Raw genomic sequence first — 26,165 nt, forward strand, 5'->3', positions numbered from 1 at the left:
TCGAAAGCTGTGTTCTCCCAAGGCATAGTAATGGAGTTCGAGGCAAAAGAAAAATCATTAATACTGACCCTACTTGTCTTTAAATCTTGGTATTTTGTGGGTCATGGATTTTTTCCTTCTGCATTTTGTTTTCCCAAATGGCTACCAACTGTTCCATACCTTTACTAAAAAGTCCCTCTTTTCACACTGACCTCCAGAGCTTCCTCTCAAGTACTATTTCCACATCTTCCCTGTCTCTGTGCCAGTAACTGTCAGCTACCTGTACCCTTCTAGTTAGACCTGGACCACTGGGAGAACAAGTCTTCCCCCCTCATTCTTTCCAAGTGTCTTGGCTATTCTCCTGGCCCTTTGTATTACTGAATACTTACAGAACCACCTTACTGAATCAGATTAACTTTACTTAAGTAGAACTTCAAAAACGATATTAAGCAAAGCCCTGAAAATGTCTTCTAATTTTAAGAAGTTCTTTAAGTACAACACCCTGCTGTGGTACGTTGTGTGAGGCTGCTTGCTATACTGGCATGGTTCTGTCATGCACTGGAAGGAACCTGAAACCAACCACCTCCTCTCCCATCCCAGTTATACTTTAGACCACAGTGGCTTTCACAAAACTTCAACCAAAAGGAAGTGAACATGTTTATCTAAGTCACGATCTTAAATAAAAATACCCGGTAACTCAAACACCTCTCCCTAAGCACAAAACAGTTTCACTTTTTCTAAAGACCAAAATACAAGTCTTAACAGGTCTACTGACTCTGCCCTGAGGGATGAACTAAGGCTTGAAGACCTACCGCCAGGATGACAGGACTACCTGGCAGACAGGTGGAAGAAGGCTCATTCTGGTCTGATTATGTTCAAGATAAACATCATCACTTAAACCATCTTAATTTTCAGTTCAAAGTGGAGTTGAAGGAATTCCCCTCTCCAAATGAGTCACATTTATGTGAAAGTGCTTCAAATCCAAATCCGGGTAGTTAATTCATTAATACCTTAATAGAAAGGAACCATCTGATGGTGTCTGGAGTGGGGGTAAGCCTATCTGGCTTTCAGTTTGGTTCTATGGAGCCCAAAGACCACATGACAAGCCTCTGAACTGAGGTTTCTGGTGCAACTTAACCCAGGGTCCACTGTTAAAGAAAGTTGGCAACAACCCCATCTGGATGTAAGGCTCACTCTCTCATTACAACTTAAATTATTTCACTATGTGTGTTTTCCTCAGGATGAAGCTGAATAACTATCTTCACAAACTGTTTAATGACAAGCAGAAAAAGGTGACACAATTGAATGAATTAAAAGTTTAATTCTGAACCATTTTTATAACCGCATTTTCTCTTGAAGCATCGTATCACAGCAGGTTACAACAACTTTGGGATAAAAGGCAAATGGTAAACTGTCCAAAACAAGGTTCCAAATAACACCTCTTACTGATTTACCCTACCCATACATATCCCAAATAAAGTTTTTGATCAAAAAACATGAAATAGATCCACCTGCTTATTTTAAGCATATTAAAAAGGAAACTAATTAGACCATTTCTATTTGTCTATTTTATACAAAAAGGCTACACAATGTTACACTTTATTCAGATTACAATTAGAGTGATTATGAATTAGTGTTCTACACCATTACTCAATTCTTAAAAATTAGAAATTGCTGTAGCAGTATTCACTATAACTTAACACTATGAGAGACTTAAAAAACTAACAGTTACTGCAAAAAAAAAAAAAAAATTAAAGAGCTACTTCAAAGCAAGCAAAGTCAGTACCATTACAGATATTTAAAAAAAAAATTTAACAAGCAAGGCTAGAGTTTGATAAATTCCATATCTTGTGATCCATTCTTGTGCATTCTTCACTTCTTGAGTCACTCCCAAAATCCATTTGTATTGTTACTCCTCGACCAAAAAGGACCAGAACAAAAAGTTTACTTCAATTGTTCCCATAGGAAACTCAGCTTGGTTAGTGTGTCAGGCACTTTCTGAGATACCAGCCCACCCCTCGAGCCCTCTCAGCAACTCTACAGGCCAATCACAATGCAAGTTCAGACAATACAGCTGTATAAAGAGAGAAAGGCTGCTATTAATGTTTAAAACAGCAAATGTTACTCATTTGAGTATTAAGTTGCAAAAGCTGTGGCAAAAAACATTAAAGTTAATAACTTCCACACATGACCACTTAACCAGAAATCTGAGAACAGTCAAATGTTCTAAGACATCTCCTTTCAAAGTTTGTATCTGTTTTCGTGGCAGATTTACAAATAGGCCTAAACCACTCCCACCCTACCAACCAAGTCTCTCTGAAGTTCTGTAGGCAGAGTAAAAGTATTTTACCCAAACTGGCTTTTTTTTAACTTCTTACCTAAAGGATGATTTACAGGTCAGTATCAAACCAGGCCAGCTGATTGCTATCACCTGGAGGCAGCCCATCCATGAGGTCCTGGGCATGCCCCAGATCTGGCAGCCCATCAACTGGATAGTCAGCACCAGGGTGGTGGCCACCCATCTCATGCTCCATCATGGGGTCCATCCCCAAAGCATCCTGGCCATATCCACCAGAGTGAAAAGAACGATAGCTGGGATCTAGAGGAGTCAGGGTGGACAAAAGGGGCAAGGGACAGAAGGAAAGAGGAGAAAGACATTAAAGTTAACGCTAAGGCTGGGTCTTCAATGGCATCAAACTTGTCTCAGAAAGCAGGCCTTTCTAGACTCTTCAACTTCTAGCTTTCTTCAACGAAGTAATTACTCAGTGTCAGGCCACCCACAAGGCTATACAAAGTCTGTTTTCATGAGAGGCAGACCAGCCGGTTCTAACCACACCATCCCGTTTACCACTGAACATTGTGTGTCTGCTTCGGTAGAGATGTAAAATCACTGCGGAGGGGCAGCAAGCAGTCTACTGTATGTATGACTGCCCAAGCATCAACAAGTCAGGGGCAAGAGACAGAAGAAGCAAGGTGGTCTGGTGCATATAACCTATTTGTTGCAAAGTCCAGTGATACAAAGGTACTGAGAAAACGCAAGCTGCCATTTCCAGTGAAACCTTTATGGGTTGACGTTTATGTATCTGTCATGTGAGACACCTATGAGCCTCGGTGGCCTGCCTAATACTTACGTTTATAATCTCACAGTTCTATTTGTTCACAGTCTACCCCATGCTCCATCTCCATTACCCAGATCTGAATGAGCTTTTCAGAAAACCCTAATAGCAGAACTATGCAGATCCACCCCAGATCTGAGCCTGGAGCCAGAGTTCCCCATACTCTTATTTCCTGGGTGGGTTGCAGATACAGAGATGATAGGTTCTCTGACCAAAAACGGGACTACAAAAGCAACTTGTCATGCTCTTGCACTGCAGAGGCCCAGTAGTCATGACACACATTTGTTGGTGTGATCCTGCCGCCTGCTCGGTGTGCGGCTCCAAATTCCCTAGGCTCCAAGAGAGCTACTGTTGCTGACTCTGGAATTTCAGAAGTGCCTTTAACTGCTGCCACTACTTTCCTGCCAACACTGGTTTCCCAGATGAGCAAACCAGCTCTCCTGATAAAGCTCTGAAACCTTAGCTTGACTTGGAATTAATCGAGAAACCTGAGACACATACCATCCTGGCGATATCCAAGGGGTTCTCCCTGGGCACCAATATCAAGTCCAAGATCAGCAGTCTAGATAAACAAGTACAATGCAAAGAAGCAAAATGAAAATGAAAATTCTCAAGTATACTAATATTCTGAAAACATATTTTCAGATTATAGAAGGAACAAAGAATTTATAGAAATGCTTCAAACTCCACCCCTCAGAGATTAACTCCTGATACCTAGAACAACTTGTCTTGTCACTGTACACAGTATTAAAAATATTCATTAATTTGGGGCACTTGGGTGACTCAGTGGGTTAAAGCCTCTGCCTTCGGCTCAGGTCATAATCCCAGGGTCCTGGGAATAAGCCCCGCATCGGGCTCTCTGCTCAGCAGAGAGCCTGCTTCCTTCCTCTCTCTCTGCCTGCCTCTCTGCCTACTTGTGATCTGTCAAATAAATAAATAAATCTTTAAAAGCAAAATTCACTAATTTATTCTTTCAGTAAATATAACAATCAACAAAATGGGCAAAGTGTCTGCCCCCAACAGGAGTTGCTGACAAACAGGGTATGTCCTACCAAAGAAGATTTTTAGCCCCAGCACGTGAAAGGGGAAGACTAGGAGAGGAACAGGTTTGGGGAAGTTCACAGCCCAAGCTGGAACATGTTAAGACTGCCCACTAAAAACCCAACTAACATATTACTATTTAGCAATCTACTTTTCTTTTTCACCTAACAATCTACAGCATCTCTTTCCATTCATATAATCCACTGTATGACTATGTAGCATAACAATAAATTCAGGGTGGTTCTAATGTTTCAAGAATAATTCTGTACTGAAGACAAATTCACAGAAATTCAAATAGAAAAGCAGATGAAAAATTGAGGATTCAAACAAAGTATCAATAAACTGACCTCCAACTAACAGTCCTTAATAGAGTGCTTCTTTCCTTAAAAGGAAAAATATTCCCTTTTGGAAAAGATGCTTTAACCTGGTAACTTTTTCATCCATCTCCCTCACAAGTTCTAATGTGAAGCAGCATTACTTGTTTGTTCTGAATAGGCTGTTTAAAGTTGTGCTTCTTCCTCATAGCAGCTGCTAAGGTAGCAGAAAGGATGAATACTCAAACCAAGGACACGGTCAATGCAAATCAATGTGTACGAACACTTGAGGGGAAACCACACTACGGCACACACGTGTCCACATGGCCTACCTCATTCCAAGCCATTGGCTCTGTTCTGAAGAGAGAACTGGTCAGCTCAACCGAAAGTCGTTTCTTATAATCCTGTGGCTTATCCTCAGACATACGGAACAGAACAGCAGCTGCGTAGGTTGCTGGAAGAGGAAAGGAAAAAGGCCCCTGAGGAAAAGCCGAGGCTCTCCTATGCACACCAGCTGAAGGTTCTGGTTCCTCTTGCACTTACCTACACCTTCGTTCCTAGAGTGAAGTAACTCTGTCAGAGGAGCCGTGGCTCCCTCCGCTTCGATGGCTTCTGCAGCCTCCTTGTCCTGAGCAAGTTCACAGAGGACCCCTGCAGCTACTCTTTGGATATTTTCAATGGGAGAATAAAGCAGCTAAAGAAAAAAACACAAACAAAACCTACTTAAATAAAGGAAAAACACAGCAAGCGCCGCACTGTGTTGCAAACACTCCCACTGCAGAGAGAGCAAGGCGTTTGCACTACTTGTATTAAATCCTATTCTCTAACTGCTCAGGTATGTGATGCTCTGGAGCACTGGTTTTCTAGACCACTTCTGGCTATAAAACCTTTCTTCAGCAACAGTTTTAGTTGAGTTCAGATGTGGCAAACCAGGAGGTGGCTGGAGATCTGTGCTCTGGCAACTGAAACCATCTTTCCTACCTCCAAAGCTCAGCACACCTCAAAAGTGGAGTATCCCTCTTCTTCAGGCTCTAGCCCCAATATTTCTCCTACCACCCAGGGAAAATGAAGGGACTTTTCATAAAGTTAAAACATACTGGACTAAAAGGACACTACACGTTGAGATTCCATTTGTCATTTATTGGCAGGGGATGTGAGCAGAGTGTTGTCATTTTATAAATGGAAAGATGAACAATTGCCCCATTTGTTCCCTAATTTTCTGAAATTTTGCTTTGTCATTAAAATCCCTGAAATTTTACTTATAGACTCATAAAATCTAGAACACTTCACATGAAACCAACATACCTGCACGAACAATGGAATGGTATTTAGTCCTCTGATTACGATTCGGTTGTGAACATCCCGAGCTAGGATATGAAGGGCTCCAGTACAACCTTCAACAATTTCTTCCATACGGACCCCCTCCTACCAAAAGAAACATGGTTAACAAATAGGGCATTCTCCTCTCTAAACTTTATAAACAGAAAGGCTTTCTGTAGCAATTCTTTGACTAATTATTCCCATTATACATCCAAAATTCCCCAGAATTTGCAACTGGTTTAGGAATGAAGGATTCCATGCAAATGAACGTTACTGAGGTGGGGGAAACCTCCTGATGGCACTAATTCCTAGCTGCACCACCCTTCCCCCCCTGCCCCACACACACTACACACAGGAAATAGAGCTTTGACATACTCTGAATCCCAAAGATAACTTTCTTACAGTCTAGATACCAACCAATTTTTTTTTTAATATTTTATTTATTAGAGAGAGCATGAGAAGGGGGTGAGTCAGAGGGAGAAGCAGACTTCCTGCCTAGCAGAGAGCCCGATGCGGGACTCAATCCAGGGACTCTAGGATCATGACCTGAGCCGAAGGCAGTCGCTTAACCAACTGAGCCACCCAGGCACCCAAGACACCAACCACTTTCGGTAAAAGGAATATATATAAAGATACACAAATATGGCAAAGTTATGCACAGACTGACAAGTGCTTTTCTTCCATATGCTCCATTTAGTTTTGTATATCTATGTGTATCAGGTGAAAATCAAGCAGAGTTTTATCACCAACTGCTAAATTTCTATTGAGCTGTCAAGTGGAAGATCCACTCTTCTCCACCTCCAAGACTGTCTGACTGGTGGTCTCTATGGGAGAAGGACGTTAGTTTTTGTTAATGTAGGTACTCACAGCTTTTTCCCTGTTCCTGAGTTTTAAAAAAGGTAATGATTCTGCTACTTTTAGTGACATTTATAAACAACTTGATTTTTTATAAAGACACAAATATTCCTTTTTTTCTAAAGAGTTAAAAGGTATCTTCTGCATTCTTTTAAAGCCATTATCATGGAGACATGCCAATACCAAGAGTAACAAATGGATAAAGGCCCTATCATGAGTGTGTACACATAACAAATAGCCAAGAAGAGATGCCCAAAATCTGTTCTGATAGGCTCCTGTTTTCTAAAGTAACCTAATTCAGAAAAAGAAAACTCTCTGAGGATCTGAATCTTCAGAAATAAATTCGGAGGAATAAATCCCGAAGTGTCTTTAGATACTTATAATGAAGCTGGTTTGTAAAAGCCTGCAAACCTGACATCAAAGCTCTAGGCTGAGATTATGGGTCAAGTTATCAGAAATGCTACTACTTATTCTTGAAATTCGTTAGTATTCTTAGGTCTGTAAGAAAGGTTTCAATCATTCCTGGAAGAGACAGTAAACTAAGTGTCTTACATACTTACAGGCAAACTCATGTTTCTAATGGGGAATAAGGGCTCTGAAATCAGATGGATTTGGATTCAAATTACGGTTCTGCTACTAAGATGAACCTCCCCATGGATTAAATGAAAACATTCTAAGAAGTGCCTAACCCCACAGCAGTACATCACAACTATACTCTTTCTAAGACTGATGATGCGATGGAGAAGTCAAAGTCTTCACTATGAGCCACATTATTCCTCATTCTTTTCTGCAGCCACAGAAACATGTCAGTTTTTTTTTAAACCATTAGCAAATAGCCCTGCAGCCAGGAAGATGGAGGGAACCAATGACCAAGGAAGTTCAGGATCCTATGAATTTATGCATTCCTTTTAAATAGCCAAGTGTCACTATTCAGATCTACCTACCACAAACTGCTGCTGTGTTCCGCCCATAGATGTACGGCGCTGGGTATCCTGATGGGCACGAACCAGCAACTGAACTAGTCGCGGAATGGCACCCTGCTCACGCAGAGGTGCATGATTTGCCGGACAAAGGGCAAGATTTCGAATCAATCCAACAGTAGCCTGTAGATAAGAAAGAAGAATAAATAACAGGCCTGTAACTCAACAAAATCATCATCTTAGCCTAAAACTCCCACCACACTAAATCTACTGGTGTCACCTGAAAGTAGCACAGACTTCACAAATACTTCGGAACCCCATCCTGGCCATACCTCCCAAGTACTAAGGAACAGACTCGTACTTGACAATCTATTATGCTTAGATAGCTATCCAATAGCTAGAGGTGGTTCATTTTCAACTCTGCAACCTTCTATTTTGATTGACAGTTTACCTTTATCAGAGGCCAATGGGATGGAGGGTGCAGGAGTTTAACCACAACTGGTAGTCCATAGTGAAGACGAACAGCATTCTGAGCCATCTCTGCTTCCTGGTGTCGGCTGGTCAGATGACGAAGAGCACAGATGGCAGGCTCAGTAATATCCTCCCTGTCACCAGCTCGAAGGACAGTACGGACAAGCGCCTCTATACCACCCACTTGGCAGACCATCATCTTGTTCTTATAATTATTGCAGGTGAGATTAGAAAGAATTCCAGCTGCACAGGTGACCACATTTATATCATCTGAGCCCAGAAGCTGAACAAGGGTCCCAAGAAGACCTTCCATCCCTTCCTATGGACATAAAAACAAATGCTCAGTACCTATTCATCTTACTTAGTTCTGTCACCAAGGCACTGGCATACTCAAAATTTACCTGTTTAGTTGCAGCATCTGATAGATTCCTAAGAGTCCAAAGACAATTCTGAACAAGACGTTGACTTGGATCTGTCAGGTGAAGCCCTAAAGCTTGCATTCCACCTAGAATGTGAAAAAAGATCTAAGGTGATGGCCATTAGCTGGTAATTCCAATCAGCACTGTATTGTCTAGGCTAGAGAGTGTCCCTCTTCATTGCCAAAGCTTATCCCCTCCACCTAAGTCCTTTGTTTCATTTGCTAGGATGTTGCTCAGTTCCCCCTTTCTTTTCCGATTCACCTCAATTAGTGACAACTTCTGTTGAGTATCTATTGTTCTTTCTCTATGTGGAGAAAGCATTATCTCCACTGTCCTTCTTAGGCAATACTTATATTGTTTATTTCTTTTCAAACATTCAATCATCTCAAAATATTCACCTATTTTGAGATAGAGCTGTACCAGTGAGCAAAATACTCTAAGGTCCCTACTCACACAGAGTTTATAGTCTAGTTGGAGGCAGACAATAAACAAATACACAGTTAATAAACTGAAACTACATAGTATGTGAGATGGTATTAAGTGCTATGGAAAAAAATAATGCAAGATGGTGGGGGCTACAATTTCAAGTAGTGTAATTAGGTCACCTCAGTGTGAAACTGACGTCTGAGCAAAGACCTGAAGCAGCTATGTGAGACCAATTCAAAAACGCACTGGAATGCTTATCACGAGGGACTGTGTGAAAGGTACTGACTCCAAAAGTATGTGCCCGAAAGGTTTGCAACCTTTCGCCACTTAGGAGCCTAAGGAAGGACACTTATAGCGGTGAAGCCTAAATAGCAGCTCACTTCCCCACATAATGGCCTAACTTCACCCATCTCTCTCCTACTGAAGTCACTTCTGAATGTTCTGAGATACTTTCCTTTGTCTCCCTGTTCATCTTTTCAGGTCTGTTTTACTTTTCATTTTATTATTTTTTAAAAATCATAAGTAGGCTCCACAACCAATATGGGGCTTGATTTCATGAACCTGGAGATCAAGAGTTGCATGCTCTACCAATTGAGCCAGCCAGGTGCCCCTTTCGAGGTCTGTAATTTTAAAACACTACTTCCTCTACCTCCACTACAGGACAAGGATCATTCCCATCTGGTTCCTTCCTCACAGCAGCTCCAGCTACTAACAAACAGAGTGACCTGCAAAAGGCTGATGCCCAGTACTTGTTAAATGACTACCTTCTTTCCCACACAGATTTCATTCCCTCCCTTTACTCTTCACTCTCACAGGTTGTATCTTAACTCCAAATATCCCATTAGAACAGCCTATAGGCCTTAAAAACACATAACTGTATTCAGCAGGTCTAAGGGAAAAGTCCTCTGCAGATGCCTCTGATGCACACATCCACTTTCCTCGTAAGCTGACAGGTCAACTCGAAAATCTCTAGCCCAGTCTTCCCCTGCATTTTAGGATCATACGCTTCTACCTACCCACTGCTGTTTCTGTCAGCTTCTTAAATTATCTTGTTTCAAATCTTTACCAATCCATTCTGGTAGTTGCATTTATCTTAATGGTACCAATGTTCTCCCCACCACAAACCACATCTGGTCGCACCTTTAACCACTAAGTTATTATATTCTATGGGTTCTTTTGGAAACCTCAAAACAGTCATCTTTTGTGGTGTATTTTTTTTAAGATTTTATTTATTTGACAGACACAGATTACAAGTAGGCAGAGAGGCAGGCAGAGAAAGAGTGAGAAGCAGGCTCCCTGCTGAGCAGAGAGCCTGATGTGGGACTCGATCCCAGGACCCTGGGATCATGACCTGAGCCGAAGGCAGAGGCTTTAACCCACTGAGCCACCCAGGCACCCCATTTTGTGGTGTATTTTTAATAACAAACTGTTTCATTCCTAGAAGCCTGTAACACATCTCTGTGGCCTGGTCTGCTTGCCTTTGGTCATTCAAACTGTCACACACTGTTAGTATTAGTATTCCAAACACCACACTGTGAATGCTGTGCCACTGCTTAATAACCATCAGTAACTTCTCATTTTCTATTAAGACAAAGGCCAAATTCTTCAGCATAACCTTAAGGTAGGTACCCTTTAGAATTTGGATCCCACCTAGTATTGCAAACTGAACTAAATATTCTACATCTGTGGTTCTAAAGCTGGAAAAAAAGCATAAATGAACATTGTAAAGGTCTAGAAAGTCCTATAAGATATGGGCCCTTATCTAGCCTCTCAATCTCATTCTGGGCTACTCACCCATTACTCATTAAATTCTAGTTACACACACTTCCTCTTTAGCACTTAGAGATTAACAATCTCTTTCTCACTTTCAGGACATAGCACATGTTTCCTTTCTCTGCCTAGAAGGCATCTAATCCCCACTTCTCATATACCTAACAGGTGCCTTCTTAGCCCGCATTCCCATTTTATGTCCCCTTCTCAGGGAAGTACCTCCCTCCCCATTAATTCTGTATCAGTATTTGCTGTTCCTTTCTCACCAGACACAGAATTCATTCTAAGTTGTAATGCCCCCATCTTTTGCCTATTTTTGTCACCCTCACCATAATGGAGTAAATATAAGGACTGTATCTGCTTGGTTATCCCAGGTATACCACATGCTTATTTTAGTGCTTGAGACACAGATGCTGAATGTTTTCAGAATACACAAATGAACATCAGAATAACCTGGCTAACTTCTTAAAATGGAAGATACCTAGGTCTTCAGTCCCATACATATTTCCAGCTACCCACCTGTCACTGCACTCCAAGAATTGTGATTAAGTCCAAAATTCTGCAATTTTTGCAAGCACTCCTCATATTTCTGGAGTAGCTGGCAGAATTTTATCTCCTTGCTGAATATGAATGCAGCCACACCTGTCCATCCCAGTGTCAGCTGCCATCCCGGGTAATCATAATGCCCCTCTCTCCCACAAATTCTCAAGTAAAATTATTCTCAACAAGTGAGAAAAATAGGTGTTATCAACCCTATGCTTTACTCCCAGTATTTTCTTCTATTAAATGCTTTCATCTTTTCCCTCTTCCAGTTGTGATATAAAGCTTGGTTTAAGAGTCCAGGTAGATACTGTTAGGTGGGTTACAAAAAGGAGAACTGATGCTAGGTAGCTAAAGAATAACTGTAGCCTCATGATAAAAAAACAAAAGGCCCTGGTTGGTCCACCTATTCCTTTCCTCTGCTACTGACATGCATACAATATAAAAACCAAGTATCAGTCATCATTTTTGATGGATAGTAAGAACTCTGCCTAAACTAGGCTTAAACAGCACCAATGCAGGTGTCAAGCAGCACATATCCTTTGAATGTAATCTTGGATGCAAACTGGTTCTATTCAGTTTCAGCCCATTAAGGTCAAGTTATATTACCCTTTTCCTAATACAAGTAATCTAATTAGAACTGCAAGATGCTGCACATATGACACTCAGAATACTCACCTGCTTCTACAATAGCTGGTTTATTACTAGAGCAGACAGACAGCACCTTCAGTACCCTGCTTGTGGTCCATAGTAGTTTCTCGTAAGTGTAGGTCCTCATTATATTTACTAAAGCTTGAGGTCCACCACTTGCCAGAATGATCAGCTAGAAAGACATATATATGTTGTTAGCTATGGAATCTTCACCATATGACGAAGAAAAGCCACATTACCAACCTATTTTATTATAGAAGCATGTCAGCCAGCTTGCCACTGACCTAAATGTATTCCTGGACCCCATAACCCAGATCCCCAAACTGGAGCCATGTTTAACCCCTCCTTCTACAGCATTCCACTCAAATTCAAGCATCCCAGTACTGCCAAGAAATAGCAACTCTGCCCCAATTTTCTTCCTCCCACACTGGTCAGAGCAAAAGAAACCAAGAGAAACCATGTTGGTATGCAACAGTAATGCCCAGATAGTGATGCTGTATCGAAGTGGATCTGTTGAAAATCTGAACCAGAATAGGCACTTAGAACTCCTAATGATTCGGCTCTTAGCTTTTCCTAATCATTATTCACCTACTTAAAATGAGGTACCATCAAATAATCATTCATTCTTGTCCTTTACTTCCCTGCATACTCCCACCTCTAAACTATCCTGATTTTTGAAAAACAAATCTCATCACTTCATGCCTCTGCTGATACTGAACTGCTTTCCATTACTCTTTGAACATTTTCCACAAGGCCCTGTGGAACCTGCACTGCTGATACCTCAGTAGTCTCATCTCAAACCTTTCCTCTTCATGCTTCATAAACTCATCCCTCTCCTCCATCAGTAGGACTTTCCAAGGTATCATCTCCTCTCTCTGACCTTCACCTAATCAGTCTCTCCTCATCCTTGAGAGCTGAACTCAATTATCATTTCCTCCTACAGGTCTCCCTGAACCTTCCAAACAGGGTCTGGTTCACATATATGCTCTTATAGCCCCTCTATTTCCTTGGAATACATGAATTAAATAGTAATTACGTTATTATCTCAGTGGCTGTCACCCACCTAGGAATGAAAGCTCTAAGTCTGCCCACTTTATCCCTATCACCTAGCTTCATACAGACAAATACTTAAAAAGAGATGTCCAATTTTTTTCCTAGTATATATACAAAGGGTGAAGCATACAAAGAATGTGCAAGAGTCCACAGAAGGACAGGACACTGGATTCCCTGATGCTCCATGAACCACATTCAGAAAAATACTTTTACCTTGCTTTCTTGATTGCCGTAAGCTAAAATCTGAAGGCAGTCTGTTGTAATAGCCAAGAATTTAACATTTGTTTTGTTGAGCAAGGCAACCATTTTCTGCAGCCCACCAGCTAAACGCACTGCCATTTTAGCTCCTTCTTGATGCAACAAAAGGTTGTGGAGAGTTGTAATGGCATAAAATAATACAGAATCCACTGGTGAACTAGGAAGAGGAAAAAAGCCTCATCAGAAACGCTGTGATGGCACTCTTCTCCTTCTTAGCTTCAAGCACTGTGACCATGTTTTTCTTACCCAAGCATCTTCACCAGGGCAGGAATGCCCCCAGACTTAAAGATGGCCAGCAATCCCTCACGATGATGAGAAAGATTGTGCAAGGTCCCAGCAGTACAGCGAGCGGTTTCCACATCATTTGTATTCTGCATGGTGCGTACAATAGCAGACACCATCTGAGGAGAACGCATGATGGCGTGTCTGGAAGCTTCCTTTTTAGAAAGCTGATGGACCATAACTGCAGCCTTATTAACCACCACCTATAATGTATAGGAATCAAGAAACAGCATTAATTTTCAAATACTGATATTGGTGGACATTCAGAGGCTCCTTCCTTGAGAGCTTCCTTCAGAGCAGATTAAAAGCTAGCCATATCGTTACCTACCTGGTCCTCATCGTTTAGCAGTTTTGTCAGTTCAGGGATTGCACGTGTGGCAAGTTCTGCATCATCTTGATAGTTAATCAAATTTACAACTGCGTGTTTCAGCATCTGTGATGGTTCAGCCAAACGCTGGACATTAGTAGGATGAGCAGCATCGAACTGTGTAGATGGGATCTGCATGCCCTCATCTAATGTCTCAGGGAACATTGCAGCTCGCACCCTCTGAGCTCGAGTCATCGCATACTGACCATCGATATCTGGGAAAGATAAATTCAGCACTCACAATCCATAATTCAGCATTCACCTGAATTTGTGCTACCCTAAGTAGTAAGGTAAGAGTGCAATCACTCCCCTCTTTTACCACACCATTTTATTTAAGTGATTATATGCTGTTTTAAGAATCATTCTCAAAATTGTCTTCTGACTTTTACTAAGGCAGTAACACTCTTACCAGCTACTTGTTCTTGAGTGAAGGACTGAGAAAAGCCCTGCTCCCACTCGTACAGGACTTGGGTGGTATCCACATCCTCTTCCTCAGGATTGCCTTTACCACTCAGAGAAGGAGCTGTGGTAGTGGCACCAGAATGGATTCCAGAGTCCAGGTAAGATTGTTGCTGCCAGTGACTAACAGCTGCTTTTCTGTCTGGCTCCATGGCCATGTCCAGCTCCATCAAATCAGCTATAAAAATCAAACAGCATTAGCATTACCACCACAGAAATGTTATCTTCATTTAAAAATCTGTTCATATGACCCACTGAAATGTTGTTAGGAATAGTCAAATCTGAAAGACAGCTAGTAACAACAACGACAGCCAGGATTAGATCAGTGATGAAATATCTACACTCTTAGGGGACCACCACCTAACAGTTACTCACTGAATTAGTGGAAGAATGGTACTGCATCCAGGCTCCAGAAGCAGTCATCCAGACTAGATTCCTGCTGGTGGCTTGTTTGCTATTTCACCAAGCCATTAGGAGGAGTGAGCAGAAAATGGAGCAAAAGGTAGCCTGACAAGTAAGCAGGGAGAGAGTAAAGCAGGGGGATCTGAGCCAGACTGGGTTAATGGAAATGAAGCAGAGCCCTGATTCAGGAACTAAAGACTTATGATACAAACCTTGGGTAGCCATTGCCCAGACAGGATTTTCAAAACCGTTGTATGGTGTGCTTCAGATACCCTAGAAGAGTTAATCATGTCATCAGGATTTAGTTTTAAATTAATTTTATTTACAACCTTATAAATTTTATTTATATTTTACTATTAATATAAAATTTCTATTTTATTAATAAAATATAAATTAAATATAAAATAAAAACATATATTAATATAAAATATTTGTATTTTATTATTTTAAAGTTTGTTTTTAGTACTTTTCAGTCACTAGGATGGCCTCCTAAACATCATGGACTACATCCATGAAAAGCCCCAAATCCTCTTTTATCATAAATGTGAGAATGAAACCCAGACTCTACAGTCTCTTCCATACCCTCAACCACAGCTCCACCACTGCTGAAACTCTTGAAGTAAAAATTCCTCTTTAACAAGAACCTCTTAAGTAGAAATACAAATTTGTTATTCAGTATGTCAGAAAGCATAATTATTTTTGCAGATAAAGAAAATTTATAGTGAAAGCCAAGATGGGGGGGGGTACCACTCAAAATCAACTCCTCCATGAGTTCCCAAAAGCCCTTTGTCCCTTTTTAACTTCATTCACTGAGAAATTCAGAGATCTTTCTAGACAGTGGAATTGGACACGGGATTTAAAAAAAAACACTAGATTTTCACTGAATGGTTTTTCTTTCCTGATATAATACAATGCCATCTAAAATACCTTCACACAGCAGGTTTTAGTGACTGGATCATACACTCAATTTCAGATCTTTTACTAAGAAGTAAAATTACTTTTCAAATGCAAGTGTGCAACACAAAAAGCACCTTTTTGGTTAAAATTTTTTCTAGCTCAAATTTATAGCAACGATGTATTATAAATATTACTGACTAATGCTGTTTTGATCATTATAAAAAACTTAATCACTCATATATATATATAAAAAATCTTAGCATCTATGTTTGCCTTTTGGCTTTATTGTGTAATAGTCAAAAGAACACTGAATCACATGGGAAACTACCTGCAAATTAGAACTGTTTAAAGGCTCATGGCCACTAGATACTCCTAATAAAAAATTTCCTTTATCACAAAGGATTCCCCTAAACAAGTTTATCTTGTACTACAATTACATACTGGGTTTACCAATATGTAGACATATGGACTAAAATACTTAAGTGTGAGGGGCACCTGGATGGCTCAGTGGGTTAAGCCTCTGCCTTTGGCTCAGGTCATGATCTCAGGGTCCCGGAATCGAGCTCCGTGTCGGGATCTCTGTTCAGCAGGGAGCCTGCTTCTGCCTGCCTCTCTGCCTACTTGTGATCTCTCTCTCTGTCAAATAAATAAATATTTTAAAAAATGAAAAATAGAGTTAAAAAAAACACTTAAGTGTGAAGTGTGTATTTTATCAATGTAAAAAGGAGTCTAAAGTTGGAAACTACATTCTAAAGTCCTATTTGATCTATGTAAAGGAAGTGTGTATTAATTATTCCTGAAACTGCCCTTCTAGTTCTAGATTTTCGTAACCACAAAGATAACCTGACACATAAAGATGACAAGAGTTGTGGATACAATTGTTTTAGTGTCCATGGCAGAAACAACTGACAATCTTTGTACACAGCAAAATGAAGGACAGAAAATAATAAAGGTGGTTCCTGTCAATAAGAATCTTTTAAGATACCAAGTGGGATTATGTGTTTAAGGTTTTGATTCAGAGTGGGGCATAGAAACCTGAATTTTTATGAACATTCTAGCATACACAAGTGATCCACAGACCACACTTTGAGAAATACCAAGTTCTTTATTAATCAATGCTGCATTTTAGCTTTTATTCTTTTGCCTCTCTGGAAACTGAGTTCCCCAGTCCAGTTCCCTGTGTATTTCCGGGAAAGGCGACCTAACACATATTCTACATTGAGCTCCTCCTTTGGCTAATGAATGCTACAGGGCTCAGAAACAAAATAGTCACTATAATAAACATAAATAGTATGTGTTAATCAACTGTTTATGCTATTGGTAAGGCTTCTGGTCAGCAGCAGGCTATTAATAGTTAAGTTTTTGGCAAGTCAACAGTTATATGCTGTTCTTCAAGGATCTAGTGCATATGGCTTCAAGGAAAAAAAACATTTATAGTATAGTACTGTTTCCTTGTTGATGCAAAGACAAAACATTAAGTCATGTTACTGCATAAAATCTGTTTATAGGGGCTGATCTGTAATTTGACCGTAATCTATAATGATTTTATGGAAAAAAGCAAGCTGATATTCCAAACTTACAATATCAATTTGTATGTTGAGGACTTGTAAATACTATTATTTTTATAGCACTTAAATTTTATGCAGCATATGAAAAAATTATTCTTGTTCTTCACTACAATCCTATGTGTGAAGGAGGCCAAGTGTCAATCCAGCAGGCTGAGAAATAGAAAGCAGGAAGGAAAATGGGGATCTACATAAGAAACAGTATAACCAAATCACTCCTACATTACTCTGCAGACAAATCCAAATTTTCCAAAAATATGAGAACTATTCATTTTAGAAATTTCTTTAGAAACTGAATATACTGTCTAAAGAGAACTAGTCCAGAATCTTGCCCAAAAGGAAAGCCTTCCTCAGTCTTCCTCTGGACAGACCTTCCAGCCCAAGGGCTGGCTTCCCCTCCACCACACCCTGCCAATCATTAGGGGCCCAATTCTAGAGATCCCAATTAACCGAGGCTTATTACCAAACACATCAGAAAACCCTCCAGTATCAAAGGAAAAAGTTCAAGAAAAATCAACAGAAAAATGGACTCCAGAGTAACACAGAATTTTAAAAAAGGGTTAAGGGTGGGAAAGGAAACAGAACGTTTCAATTTATTATCCTCAAAAAGATTAGAGATAATAAAAAGTTCACTAGATAACCAAAGTTTTGGAAAAAACCTCTTAGAACATAAAGGAGAAAGCTGCTCAATATACAAAAGAGAAGAAACAAGATGATCAACCTAGATGATCAAAGCTCCAACTAATGGGCATTTCAGAAAGAATTAGGAGAAACAAAAATAGGGAAAAACCCATTAAGTTCCAACTCAAGATGAAGGGGGGATAGTGCTAATGAATTATGAAGTATTAAATGTTCCCAGATGCAAGTAATCACTAACTATAGACTACATTACAATGCCTTGTGTCCTGCCAGCTTTACCACCACCAAGTGGTGCTTTAACAAAGAGAATTGCCAGGATCGCCAATTTTTCCAGTTTAGTAAGGTAACGGATTCATGGATCCTTCTTTTTGTTGTTGTTGTTATTATTTAAAAATGTACTCTTTCCAGTTATCCCTAAACTTATCTATTTTCGATTTAAAAATCTATAATGTTTTAATAAGATATGGAATTAAAAATATATATCCTTTATATGTTAATAATTTCTACCTAGGTGAAAGTTCATCTTGATCCAGACCTTCAAAGTATTGGTCAAAGTATATGGTCAAAGTATTACCATAATCATTTTCCTTCAGCTTTTCTAACAGGACTACTTAAGCATTCTAGGCTTTTCTTTTTTCTTATTAGGAAAAATTTCAACTATTCTGGAAAGTAGACACAACTCTACAATGAACACCAACGTCAGCTATACTTAATGACTGTTGGTATTATTCAGGATTTGTGTCCTCTCACAGAATAATTTCAAAGTACGTCACATACATTAGTTCATCATGTGGCTACAAAAAGGGTATTTTTTTGCAAACCAGAAAATTTTTATAAAAGATTAGCCTTACTAGCTGCTACTCGATTCACAAGAAGTGAACTGGAGCCTCTACTTCACCTTGTGTACTTTAAGTGGCCTTCTGTCAAAGTCTATGTGAGAATTCTTAATATGACACAGGTTTCACACTGAAGTTTACTTCTCCAGTTCCCCTCAGGACAAATCATTTTAATTACCTGAGAGTTCACAAAATTTATTACTAACTAGGAAAAACTTTGTTATATAAAAATAAAGCAGATCTATTATAAAGCCACATTTTTATACTGGCATTTCATGCAAACAATTGACTTTCCAATAACCCGTACTGGAAGAACCAAGGCCAATCACTTAACTCTGTTTTTAAATAAGAACACAACTTGACTTCAGGAGCATAAAAAACTTATGAAAAATCCTCAGGGATTAAGGATAGTTCCAAGTAAAATCTGCTTTGTAAATCTAAAAGCACACACATATGCATTTTTATTAACCATCCCTACTAATACCTTGCCAGTTAAAAAATTTATAGTCTCCTCAAATCTTCGTTTGCATACTTTTTATTCATCAGAAACACTTCTAAATCACAACTTGCTCCAGTTTCCTTTCTATTTTTACTCCTCAGCTATGTCTTAGAATTCTGAGGAGTCTTCCTACACCAGCCAATAAAAAACAAGTATCTAACGACACTTTTGCTCCTCCAAAACTCCTAATATTAATGGCCATTGTGTTATCTTTAAAACACAGGCATAAAAATGGCTACCAGAATATGAACTGTGATTAGGAAAAATTAGGACATTTCCCAGATGATCTCTCTTCTTTTTATTGTCTTCCCTATTCTCTACCCTATATATATATATACCCATATATATATGCTTAGTATAAAATATTTTTCTTTGTCATTCGCATAATAATGATACACCATTAACGACATTTGGTATATTTAGCATTTTATAAATTTACTATTAGATATTCTTTTAATATAAACACGCAAAACCGAATTCCTCATATTGTACACATTAACAAAATATTTTCATCTATACTGCATCATATATTTGTAGTATAACATAACCAAATCTCCCATTCTTGAATATCTAGTCCTCCCCCATTTAGTTTGCTATTCAAACAATGTTGAACAAAAATCTCTGCATATGAATGATTCTCTTAGTTTCTTCCACTTCCCTTCCACTGTTCCAACTACTAGGTTAAAAGGGTAAGAATTTGTAAGGCCTTTGATACACAGCTCCATAATACTGATGGAGCATAAGCAGACATTTTCACAGAAGGCCCTGTATAAGTGGCCAGCCTACCAAGCAAGGTGCGCAGCCATCTACTGTTACCTCAAGACAACTTGTTATAGCCATGTCCATCCAACTAATGTACATACCACCCAAGTCCGCAAGTTTTTCTAAATTTTGAGATTAAATGCTTAATTTGTTTGTTCGCCACATGTAGCTTTTTTGGCTTGCCAGATTCTTAATGCTGTCCTTTTATATTTTTATAAAATACATGCAGATGTTATTATAAAAAGCTCCTTGAATAATAACTGATACAGCATATTTAGGCTTCCTGTGTATATCTGAAAATATGACTTTATACTAAAAATAATTTGACTATGGTAATATCCTTTACACTTCTGATATATCCTTAGTCTCACCGATAGCTTTGCACAGAACTTTTGGTCAGTAACATTATCTGGATCCTTCAAAAAGAATGTTTCATTTTATTTATTTAAAGATTTTATTCATTTATTTGGCAGGGAGAGAGAGAGAAAGAGACAGTGAGAGAGGGAACACAAGCAGGGTGACCGGGAGAGGGAGAAGCAGGCTCACCGCAGAGCAGGGAGCTCCATGTTGGGGCTCAATCCCAGGACTGGCATCAGGACATGAACCAAAGGCAGATGTTTAATGACTAAGCCACCCAGGCACCCCAAAGAGAATGTTTTAAAACACACTTTCACTTTATCCACTCTGAACAAATCACTACAAAAATGAGCCTATATTAAGCTATATTAAACTAAGGAAGCAAAAAGATATTTTAAAACAGAGCTATTCCAAAGTACATAAGTACGTAAGAAATAGCCACAGACACATTTTTATAATTTCCAAATATAATTTTATGCCAGTTAAGTTAAAAAACCAAAATGTTTAAGACTGTTGATGCAGTAAAAGTATGATTACATGCTAGCTTCTTAATATGTGGGTGCAAATGGAATCAGGAATGAAGGGTATTAAAGATGCCTTCAACTCTTCAGCATTTTTCAAAAATCAAATAAATACAGCAAAATTACATACATCTCTTAATCTGGGTCACCGGTGAATACATGACTATTTGTTACATTCTCTATATCTTGCAGAGCAAAAACTAACTGGTTAAAAATAAACTAAGGAAATAGCTCTACACTGCTATTTCAGGTAAACTCCAAATATGATTTCAAAATATAAGAAAATCTTTGTACTTTAATATTTTCAAACAATTAAAGTGGAACTATTCATAAAAGACATAAGTATTTCATTACACTTTTGTCAAACCAACTAAACCTAACAAATTCAAGTCTCAAAGATGAGGATAAAATAAATACTCCTGTCTCCTTAGAGGCAGCAGTCACAAAAGCTAATAAGCAGGCTACAAGTCTATTTTAGAAGGCTAAAAAGTATAAGCTATGTGGGAGGGTCTCTGTTTCACAAAATGACGATTAAATAAATACTTTTTAACTTGAGGATTTTCTTTGTTAACACTCTAGAGACATTTTTACACCCATTTTAAGGTACAGTGTGGTAACGCTGCACAGAGAATAGTTCACAGTTCAACTAGATTTTTAATAAAAAGGGACCATTATGTACAAACTACTTTCCTATGTACAAAATAGGTGAGAAAAATATAATCACAAAAAGATCTCATTCATAAAAGCAACACTAAAAACAAAGTACATACAAGATTAAATGGAATTACATTTTTTGGACTGGAAAGCTTTTGCTATTGTTGGTTTTCTCTGACTTAGTTTTATAAATTTAATGTATCCCCCCCAAAATTCTCAGATTTCTTTAGCACTGAAAATGGTTCTTAAGTTCATCTGGAATAGAAGTATAAAGATGGTAATAATAATAAAAAAGACTGAAATAACTATGAGAAGGGACCGATTTTATCTGATACTAAAATACATCATAAATCACCAGCCACAGCAATTAAAGAGTTGTATAATTGGGATATGAATGGATAAGACTACTGTAATCAGACAATATCAAGATATAATCTGGCAATTTAATTAATGAAATAAGTAATACTTCAAGTAGTGGGAGGCAAGTGGATTATCCAATTAACAGTATTAGGAAATGGGCTTGTCATCTAAAAATCATTTCTTTTATCCTTTTTCATCTACTTTCATTTCACTATATTAAAATTAAGCCTACATTCATCAAATATTTACATGTAAGAAATAATACACAATGAGATAAAACAATGTATATATAAGTAAGGGTGGTATACACAGAAATAAACGATGGTAAAAAAGCAAATAGAAGCATGACTTGAAACTCTGAAACTCGCAGCACCATTAGTGTGTGTACATAAAATTTCTAAATTCCAGGCCAAAAAAAAACATACAAAGTAACTTGAAAAATAACATGCTGGACACAAGACAGGTGAAATATGATTAAAGGATAATATCCATAGTACACAAAGAACTAAGAAGAAAATCAGTAAGAAAAAAACATTAGGGAAAGGGCAAGAACCATCATTTCAAAGGAAAAATAAAAAGCAACCAATAAATGTACACAAAATAGAAACTCATTTATTTTTTGCTTATCAGACTGGTAAAGATAACCATCAGTTTGTTCTCTATGGTTAAGAGTCTGTTGCTTGGTTTGTCCTTTTTTTACCCCCTTTGCTCATTTTTTTTTTAAATTCCACATGAGTGAGATCATATGGTATTTGTCTTTCTCTGACTTATTTTGCTTAGAATTATGCTCTCCCCATATTGTTCCAAGTGGCAAGATTTCTTTCTTTTTTATGGCCGAGTAATATTCCATTACACATATCAACTACATCTTTATCCAGTTATGGGTCAATGGACACTTGGGCTGCTTCCATAGTTTAGCTACTGTAAATGATGCTGCTATAAACATAGGGGTGCATATATCTTCTCAAATTAGTGTGTTTGTATTCTTTGGGTAAATATCCAGTACTAGAATTACTGGATCATATGGTAATCCTATTTTTAATTTTTTGAGGAAACTCCATACTGTTTTCCACAGTGGCTGCAGCACCACTCTGCATTCCCACCAACACTGCAAGAGGGTTCCTTTTTCTCCACATCCTTGCCAACACCTGTTTCTTGTATACATGGATTTTTTTTTAATAGTACAGTACTGTAATCAAAGTATTTTCTCTTATGATTTTCTTCACATTTTCTTTTCTCTCGCTTACTTTACAGTAAGAATACAGTATATAATACACACAGCATATAAAAATGTTTTAATCATCTGTTATTAGTAAGGCTTTTTTTTTTTTTTCCTATCAACAGTAGGCCATTAGCAAGTTAAGTTTTGGATGAGTCAAAGTTATGCACAGACTTTGGACTGTGTGGGGTCTGATGCCCCTAGTCTCATTATTCAAGAGTTAACTGTAGTTAAACTGGCAGAAATTTTCTGGAGGGTAGGTTGGCACTACCCATTAAATATAAGTGTAAATACTCTCTTACTTTAAAATTTCATTTTTAAAACAAAAATGTATTATGCAGGAATATTCAGAGAAGTATGCTAAAAAGTCTGCACAGTGAAGCAGTCATACAAATTGCTGGAAATTACACAAATGCTCGTCAACAAGGGAATGAGTAAAAAATAATTTATCTATTAAATGGGATGTATTTTCATTCACTGAACAAATTTAACACCTTTCATGTTACTGGCATTGCAATAACAGTGAATTAGAGAGTGGGAGAGTCAAGGTCACACATCTAGTAAAGCTTGCACTCTACAATTAGAAAGTTAATAAGACAAAACAATTTAAAAGAGCGAGAACTGCTGTAAAGGAAATAAACAAGGTGAGAACAGAATAACGGGTTGAGGAGGATGATTACTCTAGGTAAGAGTGAGGGATGATGGAATAACATTTGAGCAGAGGAGGAGGAACCAGTCAACTAAAGATGGGACAGAACATTTCATGCAGAGAAAAAGTAGAAAGGAATGTAAGCTATTTGGTAAAGGTACTAAAAGGTCACCAGTGTAACAAGAAGGGAACTATGAAAAGAGGAACGGCCAGGTCAATTAGGATACAAAATAAAATCCAAAGTGCACTAAGAAGCCACTGGAGGTGCACGTACTGTGATTTATGCTTTTCTTTTTTTTTTTTTTTTAAAGATTTTATTTATTTGACAGAGAGAGAGATCACAAGCAGGCAGAGAGGCAGGCGGGGGGCGGGGGAGCAGACTCCCTGCTGAGTAGAGAGCCTGATGTGGGGCTCAATCCCAGGACCCTGAGATCATGACCTGAGCCTAAGGCAGAGGCTTAACCCACTGAGCCACCCAGACGCCCCTGATTTAGGCCTTTTAAAGTTCACTCTAGTATCTCTATGGATAAAAAAGATGGTGAGAGGCCAAAAGAAAAGCAGGGACATCAATCAGGAAGCTACTATAAACTAAATCAAGTGAGAAGGGATAGTATGTAGCCATTAAAAATAATGAATTTTTTTAGGGAAAAAAAATTCAACACGTATTTGTTATGCAAAGCATTTGTATATTTTAAGATTTTTTGGCATACATTCCCAGAATTAAATTTATGTAAGTAATACAATGTATTAGAAATGATACATGTCCAAGAAAATATATCATTTAGCCCCATATGTGTTAGCCAGTGATACTAACATTAAGGAAATGTTCTTATGTATGAAAGGTAAGTGGCCTATAAAAGACTTTCTGCAAAAGAATGTGGAACCTTCTCAGCCAACCGTTAGTACCGCAAGGGGGAAAAAAAGACTAAAAAAAAAAACCCTCAAATTCTTTGGAAAAATAATGTTTTCTAAAAGCAAGAAAATCAAACATTGCGCTTTTTAATAATTAGACAAGTAACATTTTATTTAACTATACAAGTAATTTTCCAGTTTTTAATAGTTTAATAGAGATTTTCATTCAGTTCTTGTTCTATTAAAATGGCACTACTCTAAGAATCAACTACACCACAAAGTAATGCCAGATCTGATTAATTTATTTTGAATATTGTTTTACAGCATTATTTTAAGATGTTGCCTTGTAACATCAGGTAAACATCTAATTTTGCCTTTGACATACTTAGCAACACTTAGTAACTTGAGTTCTGAGTCTAATGTTACCCCACTGAAATCTTCCCAGAAACCTCGTGAAGTAGGCAACATTCCCCCAAATTATCAGATTAAAAGCCTGATGAGCAGCAGTTAATTTAAGAGTATAGCTAATAAACTGCTCAGTTAAAATTCAAATCCAGGTCTAATGTTTAAGCTCAGTCATGTGCCTCCCCCTTTTTTAAGATTTTGTTTATTTATCTGACAGAGATCACAAGTAGACAGAGAGGCAGGAAGAGACAGAGAGGAGGAAGCAGGCTCCCCACTGAGCAGAGAGCCCGATGCGGGGCTCAATCCCAGGACTGCGGGACCATGACCCAAGCCGAAGGCAGAGGCCTCAACCCACTGAGCCACCCAGGCGCTCCAGCCCTTTTAATCATATCATATATCCCACCCAAAAGCTAAAGGTTAAATTCGTATTTAACAATGTTGCAGATCAATGCAAGAGAAAGGTCAGCAAAAAGAACTACATTCTTTGAAGAGTGACTACAGGAAAATAAATAAATAAATAAAACTAAGATGCAAATCACTACTACTTCATACTGATTCTGTGCCTAGCTAGATGGCATTGTGGCTGACAAGAAAATGCAAAATTTTCAAACACAAGCTTATTATGCCAAGGAGACAAAATAGTTTATTTCAAGAAAGGTTCCAGATGTTAACCTCTAAGATGCGGCTAAGGGAAGAATTAGCAACAATGGACTCAAAGACTTCTAGAAGTAATTAATGTGTTACTTTATACCCCTTAGCAATAACCTTCCACTTAAAAAAAGTTCAATGTGTGAACTCAGTGAGAGCTGGGGCTGTATCTTTATTTTCTCATTGTATTGAAAGTGCTTAGCACATACCAAGCTTTTAAATAGTTGATGGACTAAAGGTGCCAATAAGAAAGATGTTCAAAAACTAGACAATAAGACAAATGAGATATAATAAAAAGGCTTAGATAACCAACAAACAAACCTATGAGACTTCTTAAATGCCTTTAAGGAACATGAAGGGTTCATTTATGAAGAACATATCTCATCTGAAACCAAGGTCAGCAAACTTTTTCGTAAAGGGCCAGATAATAATTATTTTAGCCTCGGTAGGCCATAAAATGGACTGTACCAAAATAAAAAGCTTTGCACAGCAAAGGAAACCACCAATAAAATGAAAAGACAATATACCAAATGGGAGAAAATATGTGCAAATGATATATCAAATAAAGATTGGTATCCAAAATGTATAAAGAACTTACACAACTTTACACCAAAACAACCCAAATATCTAATTAAAAACTGGACGGACGACCTTAATAA

At 38.3% G+C, this 26,165-nt stretch overlaps 1 protein-coding gene across 3 annotated transcripts in view; it reads right to left on the reverse strand.

The window, feature by feature from the left end:
- Positions 1-1,280: 1,280 nt before the first annotated feature.
- The window catches only part of CTNNB1 (catenin beta 1), a 41,031-nt gene continuing 16,146 nt past the window's right edge, over positions 1,281-26,165 (reverse strand). The window contains exons 2-16 of one of the 3 annotated variants that reach the window (XM_032861111.1): positions 14,856-14,916; positions 14,192-14,419; positions 13,744-13,997; positions 13,380-13,618; positions 13,089-13,290; positions 11,850-11,994; positions 8,418-8,521; positions 7,997-8,335; positions 7,570-7,728; positions 5,756-5,875; positions 4,994-5,144; positions 4,783-4,904; positions 3,597-3,657; positions 2,358-2,578; positions 1,281-1,894 (exon numbers count right to left, since the gene is read on the reverse strand). In XM_032861111.1, the coding sequence (XP_032717002.1) occupies positions 2,370-2,578; positions 3,597-3,657; positions 4,783-4,904; positions 4,994-5,144; positions 5,756-5,875; positions 7,570-7,728; positions 7,997-8,335; positions 8,418-8,521; positions 11,850-11,994; positions 13,089-13,290; positions 13,380-13,618; positions 13,744-13,997; positions 14,192-14,419; positions 14,856-14,868 (2,346 nt within the window). In that variant the 5' untranslated portion in view covers positions 14,869-14,916 and the 3' untranslated portion in view covers positions 1,281-1,894; positions 2,358-2,369. Of the gene's footprint in view, positions 2,579-3,596; positions 3,658-4,782; positions 4,905-4,993; positions 5,145-5,755; positions 5,876-7,569; positions 7,729-7,996; positions 8,336-8,417; positions 8,522-11,849; positions 11,995-13,088; positions 13,291-13,379; positions 13,619-13,743; positions 13,998-14,191; positions 14,420-14,855; positions 14,917-26,165 lie in introns of all 3 variants that reach the window. The other 2 variants (XM_032861110.1, XM_032861109.1) reach the window with 2 other exon arrangements.

Source organism: Lontra canadensis, unplaced genomic scaffold (assembly GCF_010015895.1).
Source record: "Lontra canadensis isolate GAN:19392208 unplaced genomic scaffold, GSC_riverotter_1.0 scaffold20, whole genome shotgun sequence".
Taxonomy (NCBI): domain Eukaryota; kingdom Metazoa; phylum Chordata; class Mammalia; order Carnivora; family Mustelidae; genus Lontra; species Lontra canadensis.